The sequence below is a fragment of the Tiliqua scincoides genome, chromosome 3 (assembly GCF_035046505.1).
Source record: "Tiliqua scincoides isolate rTilSci1 chromosome 3, rTilSci1.hap2, whole genome shotgun sequence".
Classification (NCBI taxonomy): Eukaryota; Metazoa; Chordata; class Lepidosauria; order Squamata; family Scincidae; genus Tiliqua; species Tiliqua scincoides.
In genome coordinates this window covers 75,807,553-75,825,406 of record NC_089823.1, presented here as the reverse complement: position 1 = coordinate 75,825,406, position 17,854 = coordinate 75,807,553, and the positions used below count along the sequence as shown (strand labels likewise).

Here is a 17,854-nt window from a genome sequence, read left to right as displayed (position 1 = left end):
AAGTTTTTTTAAATCTTCATTTTAATTAAGCCTATAAATAGTAACAAGAGATTGAGAAATTTTGAGACTCATTAATTCGCAGCCCAATCCAAAACATTTACTTAGAATTAAGTCCCATGGGACATACTTCCTTGTAAGCAGGCTTCAGAACTATAAATGTAAGCTCAGGTCCTGAGACAACTGATGAGTGATCTTGCAGAACTCTGACCTGAAGTCCAAAAGCAGCAAAAGAGAAGGCCGTGTCCCTTCACAGTCAGATGTGGGACTCTCAGGGAGATTGCAAGGTTAGCCGTTTCTGAGAAAACAGGCAGACTGTACCTATTTTCAACTCAGATTCTGTGGTTATCTTTTCTTCTAGAAAAGCATTGATCTTCTATAAGTATTCTATTCATCTATATTGAAAAGAAGATTTAAATTAGGTTTCTATTATTTTTCAATTAATTACATTCAAAATCACCACTGGTTAAGATAGCTACCCAGCTTTTAAAACAAGTCTGACAGAGTTTAAAATTTACTTCAATAGTCAATTTTAAGATGTTAGCCAAATGAACACATCTAAGTCACCTGTAGAGATCTGGTGTGCTCTCCCACATGCCGCTCTTAGTTCACTCTAGGGCTAGAAATTGTTTAATACGGCAGCCTTTTTATGAAACTATTTGTAGTAGCATCAGAGAGAAAAATCTCATGAGTCACTATCAATAACTTTATTGATACCACTGGAAGAATGGAAAAATGATAATGAAATATTATGGCCTAATTTCCAACCAGATGACTGTCTGTGGTTGCTGTTAAAAGCCAGCAAGGTCTCCTGACTCTCAAGCAGGTTCCTCAATCTGAAGAAATCCCGTCAAGCTACCCCCTTTCTGGCCTGTTCTTCTTGGCATTTGCATATAAGGGAGCGAGTGCAGCAGAAATGCTATAGTATAAATCTAGTCCATCCTGTGCAAGCACACATAGTGCTATACATGAAGGGATGGGTTGGTGGAGCAGCAGTGACAGAATTGCTCACAAAGAGCAGCATGCATAGAAAGAGAAGAGAAATTTTAGGTGCTAGACTGGCGTTGTTCCCTCTAAGATTTCTGCGCATTTATAGAACAGTAACCTAACAGGCTGCTGTTCTTTCATACTCCTCAACATCTATTAAAATTCTTAAATACTGTATATTTGGTGCACCAGAATGTAACTGACAAGATGAATTTGGTTCGGCAGCTAAACCGAATTTAGAGATATGTTAGAGAGTGAACCTGACAAAGTAAAACAATTATCATGTATGCACAAAACAAGTTCCTGCAAATGCTAACATAACTGAGATATGCTCAGAAGACAATTTCATACTGAATTTCCTAATATACTCTAACATTAGCAAAAAATGCTCTGCATTAATAAGACACAATATGTCTTGTGTGGAGAAATTCATGAGGAAAATGTTAATCTCCTCTGTCATTTTTATTACTTTTGGTTCTTGTAAATATGCATACAAGGAACTAAGACGATAGAAAGAGCTTTGCTAGATCTACTGCAGAAATTTCTTTTCCATAGTAGCCAACCAGATACCACTGTGAAGCCCATAATCTGGAGATGAAGAACCCCTTCCCATCATGCTCTGGTACAGACTTGGCTTTTATAATTAAAAGGGTCCCGTTAGGGAGAAGGGCGGGATAAAAATAAAGTTTTATTATTATTATTATTATTAGTTACTTTGGTTAAGGTTGCTTTGGTTAAGGAACAAGCTATTTCATCCATCATTTCATCATTGTTGTCTTGTACAAATTACCCAATTGCTGCATTCTCTAATGAATGTATTTGCTATTTTGAACATAATGTGCAAGAACTGCTTGCATTGGATTTGCTTTCAGATGGCTGACCTAGGAAAAGGTGCAGGGAGCTGTGTGTTCTTGGGAAGACACCAAGAGAGCCTGTAATGACTGAAGAGGGGCAAATCAATGTAAACAAAGAACTTGTGTTTGCTTGATAAGGAATAATTGGGACTATAATTTTTTAATATTGGGATGTTGAAGCACAAGAAGCCTTCCCAATGTGCAAGCCCCTGTAAGAATTAGCAGAGATGGAGCTGGGTGAGGGCCAGCTAGGTCAGGGGAGGACAAGAAGTCAGTCAGCAAAGTCACTGCTCAATGCTAGAAAAATGGTATACCTAAAATGATGTCAAAAAGACTATGAAAATAGCAAGCAAGACCAGAGCCAAAGGGAAGAGGCCTACCAATAAGGCCTTAGTGCATTACCAGCTTCCTGGTGATCAACTCAAACTGGCTAGCTGAATTGTTAGCAAGAGAAAGTGCATATAGGGACTGTTTAGACTGCTTTGTTAGCTTGATGTTATTTTAGACTGCAAGGATGAAAGAAAACAGACCTAAAATTTCACCTTATACCTACTGCTGAACAATTTTTAATAAAGTAACACAACTGCTATTAAAATGTGATTTCTACCCTCATCTTTTAACAGTCCTTTTGATAACCTTTTCCAGCTCCCCCGATACTCAATGCATACCGATTCTGAACCTGGAGGAAGCATATACAGGTGGAGCCTATTTATCTGCGTTAGTTCCATTCCGTGACTCGGCGCAATTAACAAAAAATGCGTTGTGCTGAATTCCATAGAGTTACACAAACACGCTGCAGCCTGACACTTCCGAATGGAAGGAAACTAAGGCAGCTGTTCTCAATCTCCTCCCCTCTGTACTCAGCCCTCCTGTTGCCAGTTGTCCTGCTTCTTTCACAGTTGGAATGGTGAGCTTGCTTGGGAGTGTCCCAGGCAGCCTTCCAACAGCGATGCAGGTTCTCCTCCTCCTCTTCGCTGCTGCCGCTCCTGCAGCCCTCCCTGGCCACCATCATGGAAGCTCCTCTGCCCCAGAGCATTCTGGGACTTGTAGTCCAGCTCTCTGCTCACCCTCACCTGTCTTTCCAAGGCTTCCCAAGGCTTGCTTGGGAAGGCTTGCTGGAGCAGGAGAGCCTGCATCATCTTAGGGTGGGGGGAATTCGGCAAACACTCCCAGGATTTTTTAAAGCAATTCCCTCTCCTTCCCCTCCTGAGCCCTCCCAGTTGCCAGCTTTTCAGAGTCCAGCACTATGCGTTTCTACTCAGAAGTAAGCCCCATTGTAGTCAATGGGGCTTACTCCCAGGAAAGTGTGGAAAGGATCGTAAGCTATATCTCATGTTTTGCTTGGTGGGAAGGTTTGCTTGTGTCGGTGATTGCCTGCATCTTCTGGCGGGGGGGGGGGGATTTGGCAAACACTCCCTGGGTTTTTTAAAGCAATCCCCTCTGTTGCTACCACACCTGTGTGTGTGTGTGTGTGTGTGTGTGTGTGTGTGCGTGTGTGTGTGAGCAAGCGAGCGAGCGAGTGAGTGAGAGAGAGCTCCACCTTGCTGCACATGTTCTGGTTACACAGGGTTTTTTGCCCCCCTCTTCAGCCTCTTTGCTGGCTCAGGGACTCCAGGAATGTTACTGTTCCTTCGTAAGGGGAACCTCTTCCATGGCTCCAGGGTTATTTCCTGCCTGGGCGAGGCAGAGCCTTTTGAAATGTTTTGGGCTGCCTGGAAAAGGAGTGAAAGGCCAGCACAGGGCAAAGGAAGCAAAGGTGTGTGTGACTTTCAGTACCGCCACCCCATTTGCGTTGCGACAAATCCACAGATAAAGTTTGTTAGTGGAATCTTCAAGAGTGGCAAGCGTTGCTTTTTTCAACAGACTGGAAGGTGAACTCAGATTATAGCAGGTTGTTGTGGCTCTCCCTGCCATGAAGAACTTCGTGGCGCATAAAGGATACATGTGATGCCACTTTGTACTGAATCAGACCATTTGGGCAGCATCTTTCAAAGGCTTTAGGTCAGAGGTCTTTCACTGCCCTTCTACTCAAGCTGCTTTTTTTAAACTGGAGATGCCAAGCATTCCAAAGCACATGGTCTGCCATGGAGCTAAATGTCCATGAAAATAGTGGAAACTAGTGCACTAGATACCATAAAGTCACCAGCATGATTTGTATTTTATATCCCTAAGAAGTTAAACTTTTCTAAAGTGTTAAGTTTTACAAAACCATTTGATTTATTTTACTATGCAAACCACTTTGTGAACTACTCTTGTTGAAAAGTGGTATATAAATATTCATAACAACAACAACAATTTGTTTTTAATTATGATACACATCACCAGACCTTGAGAACAGACAGGAAAGATAGCTGTGTTTTGTTACTCTTGTTAATTGTTTTCAAAGAGGTACTACAGAACAGTTACACTCCGAATAACTTCAGAGTCTCAAGAGCAAAAATAAGAACAAACCCAGTTTACTGGTTTGGTTTTCAGAAGATGCCTATGTACTTGTTTCATAGATAATTTAGTTTCATGGAAAAGCAGGTCAATATGACTATATACAAAACTCTCTCTCTCTCCTCGCCCCACCCCCCATCGGTGTAAGATTTGGCGATACTTATCATATACTGAACTTTACATTCCAAGTCAACCAATACTGTTTCAGATGATAGTGCTAAATGAAACTTCTTTGCCTGTTCTGGGTCACCTGTACTCCATATGAAAAAAAATTTAAATATTGAACCATTGAACCTTGAACCACAAGAATTATTTTTGCTGTAAAAGCATGCAACCTACCTGATTGACAGGAAGCAATTCTATTTTATTGCTTTTTCTTCACTAGTACCTTCTTGTGCTTTTGCTGTTTTCTCACCTTCCGTATCACCCTTGTTAAAAAAAAAACAAAACTGTAATTACACTGTAGCATAAATCACTGGCAGACATTTTCTGAACCAAGTTTGTGGTGGTTCCTGTGCTCATCGTTTCAAGAAACTAACTCCATCTTTTAACATGCTACTCTACTTGATTTACACTTAGCCACCTGGAAAGGGTCCCTAATACACACTAGAACACTTTCTATACCTACAAAGTCCTAGTGGACTTCTATATTTCTAGAACATTCAGGTCATGGCAGCAATCCCTGATCAGATGCTCAGGTTGCACACTTCCTATAGTGAACAAACTCTGCCTTGGTACAGATCTTGCCGAGAGTTTTAAACTATTCTACAGAAAAGTAAACTATAATTAGAAAACATATATTTGGTGCTCTTTCTAGTTAATTCTGGTTTTTGTTCCCCAGTCTTGAAAGAAATGCAGTAAATTATAGTAAAGACTGAAACATGACCTATTTCAATTGTCAAATAATTATTTATCATTATGCTGATTTTAAACAGAGCAGATAAACTGGCTTAGGGCCAGCAATTCATGTATGCTGTGGAGACTTTATCCTCTTGTGCAATAATCTCTCACCTTCCTAAAGTCATTGGCTGTCCTCATGTCACCTTAACAGGAATTCATGTACAAAGGCAAGAGTAATGCCCACCCTCTTGTGTAGAGTTTGGCCTTGTCAGAAAAATGCAAGGCTCTTGCCTTGGAGTAGAAGAGAGCAGAACTGAGCTCTGAGAGAGGTTGTTGTGAAACATGGCTTGGTTGTGGAACTTGTCCAGAAAAGCTAGGGCTTGGCTCTAAAAGTTGAGTAGTAGGGAGAGAGTTTCTCTGAGCATATGTAGTAAGTGATAAGGGGGAAAAAACAGAGCCAAAGGAAATTAGAGGGAATTTAGGCCTTCCAAGTCAGATGCCATGGCTTCCAGACAGACTTCAGCCCCCAAATGCCTGGTTTCTCCAGCCTTCATATAAAGACAATTTTTTTCCTCTTGGAAGAAAGCATAATGTCTAGTATAGCACATATGTGATTGAATCTCCACTAACATGGACAGAATATTCTTCATCTGCAGCCACATCAAATCATGACATAAGCATGAAACTGTTACCTGTGACCTCCCTTTCCAAACACAGTCTGTCCTAACTCCATCTGGGTTCCTTAGGAGACATTCCAGAATCAGCCAGGGCTTCTCCTTCTAATCAAGATCATGCTCACTAAAGGCCATTGATTGGAACAGAAGGCTGAAGTACTGCAAGGCATCTATATGTCACCCTCCTCTTAGCTCTTGCAAACTTGGACTCCCCACCTTGGCATAATCTCATTTGCAAGCACAAGTTTCCTGGAATAATAAATTAAGCTTAATTGCCCAGTGGCGAGGCCACCAGTTTTTACAAACTTCCTCTCCAGAATTCATTCAAATGAAGAATTTGAATGGTACATACCCATCACCCACTGTCAAAAAGCACATGGCATCAACCCCAAAGCTGTAACAGCATGCTACCCTTCCCAGTTATGGGTAAACTTAATTGAAAGTAGAAGCAGAAACAAGGCGCTTGAAAAATATGTGCTCCGTTTGGCTTATCCCTACACTAGCAGTTCCCAAAATTACGAGTCACGGCGCCCTTCTTCTGCAGCAGCCTCTTCTTCCCAACTTTCCCAGGTGCCATCATCTTGGATCAGAAGAGAATCATGTGAGATCTCACACGATCCAAGATGGTGCTGCCCAGGAGAATTGGAAGAGGCGGCCGCCGAGGACATCCCATGGCACCCTGTGAGTTCACCTTGGTGCCATCAGGCACACAGTGTAAAGTATGAGAAACCCTGCCCTACACTGTTCATTGCTCTTGTGGGATTCTAATGCAGAGAGAGTGTGGCACAGTATGGGACACACCAAACTACAAGACTGTTCCAAACATTGCAACTGGTATGTCTCCAACAGATCTCTCCATCAGCAACAAACTTTGTAGATGTCATACCTTGTCAGTTCCCTTTGCAGACTTTTTCTTCTTTGGACTGTCTTTCCACAGAGATTCCATATTTATGTATGCTTGTAGACTCCAGTCATATAGCTGAGAACCAGTTATCTTTTAAAAAAATGAAGATTTGATTTACTAGCCACCTAAAACGCTTTTTATTTTTCAAGTTCTGACTGTATCTTTGCAAAACCTGATATTCATCAATAGATATTTATCAGGATCCCTAGTCAAGTCCGTTTTACTGCATTTAGCCATAGACTACTTGTATGGCCCAAGGAAAGAGTAAACACATTGTATATAGCAAGATACTATATGACAGACTCACTTGTACAATTAACAGCCACCTCATTCATTTTTGTTTCGACTTCAAAAAAAGGGCCTTCCACACCAGCTATTTTCAACCACTGTGCCGTGGCACATTGGTGTGCCATGAATGGTCTCGAGGTGTGCCATGGGAGTTTGGGGGAGAGTCCTTTACTAGTAGGGCCAATGGGGGTGTGAGTCCCTCACCAGCAGCATGCTGTGCCTTTGTCAATAGTAAAAAAACTGGTGGTGTGCCTTGACAATTTTAGCACCTTGTCAGTGTGCCATGAGATGAAAAAGAGTGAAAATCACTGTTCTACACAAAGTATATACATTTCCATCTAACAGTTATTTTCAAATATAATTACAGTCATAAGTCATTTAACGACGGGGATAGGGACTGAAATCTCTGTCATTATATGGTTCCATCATTAAGCATTTGTAGGCAAACGCCGGGCTCATTAAGGCTCAAGGCTGCAATTCCTGCCTACTTACATGTGAGTAGCTTACATGTGAGTAGGCTTTGCCTTTGCATGCACACTCATGCCAGCAACCTGACTGCCACCGGAGCTCATTAGGCTTTTAAATGGAGACACATGCCAGCAACAGCAGCCCAAATTTGAGCATCTGGAGGCTGCAAACCCCATCTACTTTCCTGGGAGTAAGCCCCAATCAATGTAATGGGGCTTACTTCTGAGTAGGCTTTACCTTCACTTCTGCAAGGTGTGTGGGAGCAGTTTGGCACTAAAGCCTATTAGGCTTTGATCTCGGGTGACCACTGTTGTATATGTGGTCAGTCATTTGGTGAAACGTTGCTAAGTGGCACACACCTGTTGTTATAGAACAGCCTACTTTCAAAGTCAGAAGGTTAGACAAAATTTCATTCCACTCATCATACAATGGATGCCTCAGCACATAATCCCCAACATCTTCCACATGGCCAATGACACTAACAAAGTGACTGTATCAAATATTTACAAGCCTTAGTAGAATTGCAACAACAGGACATGCAGAAATAAGAACTGGCCAACACAGAGCAAACAAATGGCTGGCTTTCATGCAATGTTTTGAAACTCTCTATTAACAGAAACTAATTTTTAATTATTCACCATTTAAGCTTAAAACAGCTTAGGCTGAATTGAGAAAAAAGAAAATCAATTCTAGGTCTCCATAAGGACTGCTCAAAGATAAGATTAAATCCAAAAAACAGTCGTTCAGTACTTAGATTGCAAAAAATGATGAGCAGGAACACTATTTAATCATTAACTTAGACTGTGAGCTACCAGCTGGTAAACACATGGTGTTGCATTTGTACTCAACATCTTAGAAATTCAAAGCACTGTACTTCTAGGAGTCATTCTCCTCTTGTATAATGTACAACAGAACAACACTGCCTTGTACTCCCAATATATTATAACGCTGAACTTTCAAACATATAACTTGAAATATTCAACTGGGAGCAAGTTTACACATTTTAAAATGTGGCTGCCCGTTTGTGGTGATGCCCAATTTAGGATGTGGAAGCCTAGTTTCAAACAGATATCATCTCTACAAGCAGCCTATCAACATCAGCATAGAAAACTTCCCTCTTCCTGCAACCTGGCATTCTAACACAGATATCACAATAGGACTCCTACTCTAGCGTTAGTTTCAGGTATCATAAAAGAAACATCCATTAAGCAGAAGAGTCCAACACAGTAACTTCATCAGCATTATCTTCAGTATGGTATGACAAAACTTTACATCTGAAGGATCAAACTTTGTTTTACAAAAAACAACCATATGAGAGGATTTTCAGAATTAGGGTAACTCTAAACTGTGCTAGAAGACATCTCCCATACATTGTGTTTAAGAAAAATCTAAGTGAGATATAAACATGGCAAACAAGTTCAAATGAGCTTTTGTTCATGTAAACTTACCTTTGGATGTTTCAAGCAGAAATATTGTATCAGAGGGACAAAGCCTTACAATCTGCCTAGCTAACACAGGCAAACAACAGCGGAAACAGACCACCCTACCATGCATTGTGTCATTCTGACATTTTAGACTATGGAACATGTAATTTTAATGTAATTCTCTTTGTAAAAAAGAAGTGGTATGGTTACCTGTTTTTCTAAAGCCAAGAACAACCACAATCAATAGCATTTGCCACAAAGAAAGACATTTAAAGCTATACAAACAGGAAGAAAATGAAATTTTCCAGAGTTACTAACCTTGGCAATGGCAATGGCTTGCTGTGGATAGTACAGAGAGGCACCAATTCCCATGAAACTTAATGGGTACATAAACTTCTTTATTTTAGAACCTGTTCCATAAGAGATAATTTTCATAATGCCTTCATCTTTCAAAAAAACCAACCAAACGATAAGGCACTACAACCACTAATTCATCAGTGAGAATAAACTACAGAAATTCCATTAAGAAATCCAAAATTAAGAATTTTGAAATTCTTTCAAAATCATTCTTAAAGTTATATTCTGTACAATTCTGTATTCTGAAGATTATAAAGACAATGGGATTCCATAGGGACACTGCTACAGCATCTGAAGATGCTGCAAAGAAGAACATAGGGTGTTACATAGAACTTCTGCATCAGCAAAATGCTTCATCTGTGCATGGAGGGAGCTTCCAACTAAGGAGACCTGCTCCGTGGAAAGTCTAGGTAGTACCTATACGCTACTTCCAGTTTCAGAGGCAGGATGCTTCTGAATACCAGATGCAGGGAAGCAACAGTGGACAAGGGGTATGCCTTCACCTTCTACTTATGGGCTTCCCAGAAGCATCTGGTCAGTCACTGTGGAAAGTCAGCTGCTGGACTAGTTGGGCTTTAGCCCAATCTAGCATTGCTCCTCTTATGTTCAAAGCTATGCTGAATACAGAGGGTCCTCTCCATATCAGCAAAACACTCTAACTTGGCTTCTAAACCATTGACATATCCTGCAAATATCTTCCCAAGTTTTCTGCAATCAAGAGAGCAGAAACTTTTCTGCTTCAAATGAAAGCTAGAACTTCCAAAAAATCAGTCACCAAATCCTACATAACAAATCATATCAGTTATCATTCTTTATGTTTCTTAGGATTCTGTATAAATATGACTACTGGAACTTGGATTCAAGAAGAGATTAGTCTTCATTCTCAGCAACATTTCATTTAATGTCTTTCAGGGAACATGAGTTACTAGATTTCTTGCTGTAGTGACTAAAAATGTAAATCTTAAATGTAACACAATAGTCTTATTTTTTATTGGGTAATAAGCCATAGAGAAGAAGTTCTTCAGGACCAAATGCTTCCTGAGAACGGCTAATGTACCAAAATATGCACAAAGTCACGATGAACATGTAGTCCAATTCAACAAGTAAATATTGTATACTCAGAAACAAAACTGAGCTTATGAACAAATTAGTAATTCTTCTGTTCATAAGAGGGGAACTAAAGTATTCCAAGACCCGCAGCACTGACCTTCTCGTTTCCACACATACTGTTTAGATCATCACTGACTTTAGTATTAACTAATTCATAAATCCATAACTCACTAAGTAGCATTTAAAGAATAATTAATCTACACCATGGTTCGAGATTCAATGACGAAGATTTGGGTGTAAATTTAATTGACCAAGATTGCAAATCATCACATACCTCTAGCCAGGAACAATCCAACAACACCAGCAAAGCCGATTACACCAAGTCTTGGGTAAAATCCTGGAGGAGGGTTTTTGAGAAATTCATAGCTACCTAAAATAAACAAATAAATAAATCACACCACAGTATATTTCTCTCCATACAGTCACACTCATAATTAAACTAACTTAGAAATAACACAAATATTATTATTACTGCCTTACGGCCAAATCCCATCCAATTTTCCAGTGCTGGTGCAGTGGTGCCAATGTGGTGTGCACTGCATCCTGTGGTGGGGAGATAGTCACAGAGGCCTCCTCAAGGTATGGGAACATTTGTTCCCTTACCTTCGGACTGCATTGCAGCTGCACCAGTGCTGGAACGTTGGATAGGATTAGGCTCTTAGTTTGCCTACTAGTGCAGCACATTCCAAAGCCATTAAAGGAGACAAATTTATCACTCCTAAAAGCTACAATATTATTAATGCAATTTAGATCACCTTTGTTAGAAAAGCTCAGAGATGACAGAAGTAGGATGTAGTTTTGTCTATGCTTTGATGGCAAAGTGACGGTAGGGTTAAAAGTTCAACTATCATACAACAGAATTCTTCAAGAACTGTACCACTTCAAAGAGCAAAGGACCTTATTTGTGTCCTTTTTAATACAAAGGTGAACTTTTAAAAAAAGCTTCCTACACAAACAGCTTAATCGTATGGGCTCTGGCCAGCAGTCAAACACACTTTCTACTGCCAGAGACTTCTGTAAACCAGTTGTAAAGTGCCTACCAGCAGTATGTTGAATAGCACACTGCCAGGATGCCGGCAGGAAGGCCAGAGCCTTCCCACCCATATCATTGGCTCTCTTGCCAGTCACTGGAGCAGGTAAAACTGGCCATTCATGTTTCTCAAAAGTATTACTGTTTTAAACAAACCTAAATGGATTGCTATGAGTTAGTTTTCATATCCCAACAACAAAGTCTGATGGCCTCTTGAAGAGTAACGCATTTATTGTGACATAAGCTTTCATAAGCCACATCCAATTTTACCAAAAGTCTCAAGTATAATCCTCAACATACATGCACACACATGGTGGGGGACAAGAAGAAGTGATGCTGACATAGAAGACATGGCCCAGCAATACAAGTAGTGTAAATAAAATTCAGACAAAAAGAGTCAATCATAGTGGATGCAACTCCCAATTGATACCAAATGTACAGGTGTGGGACAAGATGTACAGGTGTGGGACATTTATCTAGATCAGGGATACCCAAACCCCAGCCCATGGGCCACTTCTGTTTGTAATGAAAGGTAATGAAAGACTTGTAGGTCTTGTGCGAGTTCTCTTGAACTAACATGACACCTGAAGGCACGTCGGACTGGTTTTTCCTTACCTGCTTCCCAAGCGGCACAAACATGGAGCTTGAGGCAGCAAGGGAAGACAAGGCGGCAAGTGCTGAATCATGCCACGTGGCCTGGAGACAGCATGACCGAGAGCACACCCGTGCCCTGGCAAGGGAGAGTGGGACCGTGGACATGCAAGGGCAGGCGAGTAGTCCAGTGCAGCCACAACCTCAGAACAGCAGCAGCACGTGCCACTGCCGCCACCTCCTCCCAGCCAGCTCCCTTGCCACGTCCATATCATTGCTGCGCTCTTCACCCTCACCTCTACTCTCCCTGAACAGTGAGTTTCTATAAAAAACAGGTTCTTTGCCTTTGTTTGCTGTTGTTTTTTTTGGTTGCCTGCAACTTTCCCCCAAAATATCTGCCTCTATGTGATTTTTAAAATGCTTTTTCTGGTCTGGTGTCCACATGGGATTTTCCTGGAATTCCCTCCCTGGTTTAAAAAAAAATATTGCAAACCCCCCTCTCACTGTGTTTGAAAGTACTTACAAACTGGTTTGAAGATGCCCCCTCCAAGTTAGAGTTTATGAACTGGTTTGAATTCGTTCATTCATTCATTCAAGTTCTGTCTCTAATATATTTATGTTGATTTATTCAAATTTGAAATGTAAATTAATTTTTTCCCAGCCCCACCCCCCACCCCCGTCAGAGAGATGATGTGGCTCTCTTGCCAAAAAGTTTGTGCACACCTGATCTAGATGATGAAATGGGCCTTGATTGTAATGGCCTAAATGACCTTTGATCCTAAAACTTAAAGTCAGAAGAAATGTTTGCTTTTAACAGAACACAGAAGTCTTAGCTGGTTTTACTGCAACAGACCAAACATAGCTATCCCTCTGGAATTTTTCTGTACTCAACATTACTTTAGCCCTAACAGCTACAATGGATTTTTAAAGTGACACTCAAGACCAAATAACACCCTGCATCAAAGATATACAAATATTGGTGATTTAGTCTTTTCTAACCTCTACCAACCTCAAATGTTATAGGAACAAAGCAAATAAATCATGGAGAGCATAAGTTGCCTTGGGGTCCCTTGACCAAGACATCCAAAATGTCTTACAATACTGAAACCAATGGAAAAAGTTACTTAGGCTAAAAAGCAGAATTGTTTCAGGTCACTGATGGTGTTTTCATGAGCTAATCTGAACAGCATCCTGGTGTGGGTGCTCTCCTTCTTTGTCTTGCCACAAAGCACATAGGTCTTTCAGTACCCCCAGGGAAAGTGAAGGAGTGCTGTCTCAAATGGAATCAACACTTTTAGAATCATAGTCATGAGCAGCATCTTAAATATACAGTACAAGGATAAAAACGACTTCAGTCCAGATCTGTCACTTCGGTATTCTAAAATGTCCAGTTTTTGTCTTCCGATTTCTTAAGGGATACTATCCAGTGATATGGATATTTGAACCAAGTCTCTGACCTTCAGTAAGGAGAGTATTTTAATGTTCCAAAGTACTGAAAAGTTGGAAGAGGACTACTGACCTCTCTGCTAGCATGCAGCAATATGGAAATCAAGTACACTGACCTTTCTGGAATAGTATGTATGAACATGGACAAACACTCTACTAACCAGGCTTACTACAAGTAAAGATGGAATATCAAGCGATAGCTTTCAAAGTCCAGTTTGTGAATCATTGCCATGAGAATGTTCAAGATAGTGTTGAGATGTGTGCTTTTTTCCCTCTCTTTATGGTAAGGTATTGCAATTATCATTATAAATGCAATACACACATTTAAAAAGAAACTTTTAGGTTACCTCCTCTCAGTCACATTATCTAAATAAGTATGTATTTGTCCTTTTAACATCTTGTGCTCTATCAAGTTAAGTACACATGATTGTGGTGCATTCCAAGATTTTTGACTTGTAGTTTCACTGAATTGTTTTTGTTCTATAGTTACAGAAAAAAGTATAAACAACTTTATTTTGCTTCTAACAGATTTCTTAGCTCCCTTGTTCTGATTCTGTTAAAGGAAATGACACTGCATCAAATACAGTTTCTCAAATCTAACTCTAATAACAGCTTTTGATCCCACTGCTTCTGAGCTCTTTTCAATATCACCATCTTTCTCAGTAATGCAGTTGTTTGACTTCTTCGTTTAGAATCTTGAATATTTTTATTTATTAATTATAATTTTATTTTAAAACACCAACAATAAGTACAAACTCAGAAAGATAGAAATAAGAATTAAAATTAAAACAGAAATAAAAATGAAAACACGTACGGAAAGTTGTGTGACAAGTGTGGAGTTCTGAATTGACATTTCTTTGTTCTTCTACAAAATCATATAACATATTAGGTATTGTATCTTAAACCACCTATTGCAGTGGTGTGCAAACTTTTTAGGAGATTTAGGACCCAATCCTATCCAGTTTTCCAGTGCTGGAGCAGCCGTGCCAATGGGGCGTGCACTGCATCCTGTGGTGGGGGCAGTCACAGAGGCCTCCTCAAGGTATGGGAACATTTGTTCCCTTACCTTAGGGTTGCATTGTGGCTGCACTGGTGCTGGAAAATTGGCTAGGATTGGGCCCTTACTCCCCAAGTAAGTCTTTGTGGGGGAGCAGTGACGGCAGCAACACAATCCCCAGGATCATGTCACTAAAAGGAGCAGGGGGGATGCTTTTACTTACTGTGGGCTTGGGCAAGCAGCAGAAGGTGCAGGCAGCCCCGAACAGCCCTCCACAGAGCTCTCTGAGGCTTGGAATGTTAAAAAATAAAAGCGAGTGCAAACCACCTCCTAGTTGCATTTGCAAACCAGAAACCAATATTGCCCAATATCAAGACCCACCATTTTGAGAACCACTGATCTACTGGTTATGTTTAAAATACATTTTCATTCACAGGAAAAAAGTATATCTATATATCAATTTCTAATTCATTAGACCCATAGAACATTGAAGTGTTTTTAAATTCTTCTCATTCTTTTTTTCTCTGTAGCCAGGTTCTTGCCAAGTGACATTTTCAACTGGGGCAGAAGGTTTTTTTCTACTTACCTGAGGGTTGCAATGGCTCTCCAGAGAACCTGGGGAGACTGTGACCTCCTGTGATTAAAACTGGACTTCTTTTTTTGCCTTCATGCTATTTACAGCAGAACCCTCCAAAGAGCCACAGTGATCCCCACATAAGTAGGGAAAAAAAACCTTCTGTCCCCAGCAACGGCATGATTGTGGAGATCACATTGCCACAGTTGCTGTCACCCCAACCCTTAAGGGGGCAGCAACAGGGATTCCCTTTCTGGGGAGCACCAACACCCCAGTTTGGGAACCTTTGACCTAAGGAAAAAATATGGCAGGAGTATCTTCAAAAATTATATAGCATACTACCAAAGAAACATTACAGTCAAAACAGATTGTCATACAGCATAAACAGAAGGAAGCTATGTCTTGCATATATGCAGGCCAATCCTAACTAACTTTCCAGTGCTGATGCAGCCATGCCAAAGGAATGCACTGATACATCCTGCAGTGGGGGGGGGGGAATGCTTGTTCCTTTATCATGGGGCTGCATAAGCTCTGGAAATTTGATTAGGATTGGGCTGTGAGAATTTGGTGAAATAATCAAAAAACCTCCAATGTCATTAAGGCTTCAATCCTATCTACACTTTCCTGCGAGTAAGTCCCATTGACTATAATGGGACTTTCTTCCGAGTAGACACACATAGAATTAGGCTCTAGGGCAGTGGTTCTCAAACTGGTGGGTTGTGACCCACCAGTTTGTGTAACGCTTCCACCATCCTTTTAAGGGGTGGGGGAAGGGAAGCAGCGACGTGATCCCCAGGATCATGTCACTAAGGGGGGTAAGGGGGGGGTGCTTTGCACTTACTCCAAGAAGGCAGGGCTGCAGGAGGTGCGGGGAGGCTAAAAGCAGGTGCAAAGCACTTCTGTTTTGCAGGAGGTGCTTTGCGCCTGCTTTTAGCGAACGTTCCAAGCCTCGGGGAGTGCTGTGCAGGGCTGCACAGGATTCCCTGCACCTCCTGCAGCCTGCTGCAGCCCTGCCCACATAACTTGAGTGCAAAGCACCCCCCTTTGCCCCTTTAGCGATGCGATCCTGGGAATCGCGTCGCTGCCCTAGCCCCTCCCCTGCAAGAACTTACTGAGGAAGTAAAGCTCCCTCAAAGTTTGAGAACCTCTGCTCTAGGAGAGTTAAAAACTTCTCAGCTCAATGCTAAACTTTATGTGAACAATGACACAGAGTGTCCAGTCTTGTTCTACTTTGAATAAGAACATAAGAACAGCCCCACTGGATCAGGCCATAGGCCCATCTAGTCCAGCTTCCTGTATCTCACAGCGGCCCACCAAATGCCCCAGGGAGCACACCAGATAACAAGAGACCTCATCCTGGTGCTCTCCCCTACATCTGGCATTCTGACTTAACCCATTCCTAAAATCAGGAGGTTGCGCATACACATCATGGCTTGTACCCCATAATGGATTTTTCCTCCAGAAACTCGTCCAATCCCCTTTTAAAGGCGTCTAGGCTAGACGCCAGCACCACATCCTGTGGCAAGGAGTTCCACAGACCGACCACGCGCTGAGTAAAGAAATATTTTCTTTTATCTGTCCTAACCCGCCCAACACTCAATTTTAGTGGATGTCCCCTGGTTCTGGTATTATGTGAGAGTGTAAAGAGCATCTCCCTATCCACTCTGTCCATCCCCTGCATGATTTTGTATGTCTCAATCATGTCCCCCCTCAAGCGTCTCTTTTCTAGGCTGAAGAGGCCCAAACGCCGTAGCCTTTCCTCATAAGGAAGGTGCCCCAGCCCCGTAATCATCTTAGTCGCTCTCTTTTGCACCTTTTCCATTTCCACTATGTCTTTTTTGAGATGCGGCGACCAGAACTGGACATAATACTCCAGGTGTGGCCTTACCATCGATTTGTACAACGGCATTATAATACTAACCGTTTTGTTCTCAATACCCTTCCTAATGATCCCAAGCATAGAATTGGCCTTCTTCACTGCCACCGCACATTGGGTCGACACTTTCATCGACCTGTCCACCACCACCCCAAGATCTCTCTCCTGATCTGTCACAGACAGCTCAGAACCCATCAGCCTATATCTAAAGTTTTGATTTTTTGCCCCAATGTGCATGACTTTACACTTACTGACATTGAAGCGCATCTGCCATTTTGCTGCCCATTCTGCCAGTCTGGAGACATCCTTCTGGAGCTCCTCACAATCACTTCTGGTCTTTACCACTCGGAAAAGTTTGGTGTCGTCTGCAAACTTAGCCACTTCACTGCTCAACCCTGTCTCCAGGTCATTTATGAAGAGGTTGAAAAGCACCGGTCCCAGGACAGATCCTTGGGGCACACCGCTTTTCACCTCTCTCCATTGTGAAAATTGCCCATTGACACCCACTCTCTGCTTCCTGGCCTCCAACCAGTTCTCAATCCACGAGAGGACCTGTCCTCTAATTCCCTGACTGTGGAGTTTTTTCAGTAGCCTTTGGTGAGGGACCGTGTCAAACGCCTTCTGAAAGTCCAGATATATAATGTCCACAGGTTCTCCCGCATCCACATGCCTGTTGACCTTTTCAAAGAATTCTATAAGGTTTGTGAGGCAAGACTTACCCTTACAGAAGCCATGCTGACTCTCCCTCAGCAAGGCCTGTTCGTCTATGTGTTTTGAGATCCTATCTTTGATGAGACATTCCACCATCTTACCCGGTATGGATGTTAGGCTGACCGGCCTATAGTTTCCCGGGTCCCCCCTCTTTCCCTTTTTAAAAATAGGCGTGACATTTGCTATCCTCCAATCTTCTGGCACTTCTGAATACCTATGACCAGACAGTATCCAATAATCACAAATGCCTTTTGCAGTATCTTTTTACTCCTAATCTCAGTGTTATT

The 17,854-nt window shown here is 41.6% G+C and overlaps 1 protein-coding gene across 1 annotated transcript in view; it reads right to left on the bottom strand.

Moving 5' to 3' along the window:
* APOO (apolipoprotein O) overlaps window positions 1–17,854 on the bottom strand; it is a 34,717-nt gene continuing 16,863 nt past the window's right edge. The window contains exons 5-9 of the mRNA XM_066620573.1: window positions 10,617–10,712; window positions 9,194–9,285; window positions 6,678–6,785; window positions 4,617–4,705; window positions 1–392 (exon numbers count right to left, since the gene is read on the bottom strand). Of these exons, the coding sequence (XP_066476670.1) occupies window positions 4,637–4,705; window positions 6,678–6,785; window positions 9,194–9,285; window positions 10,617–10,712 (365 nt within the window). The 3' untranslated portion in view covers window positions 1–392; window positions 4,617–4,636. The remainder of the gene's footprint in view (window positions 393–4,616; window positions 4,706–6,677; window positions 6,786–9,193; window positions 9,286–10,616; window positions 10,713–17,854) is intronic.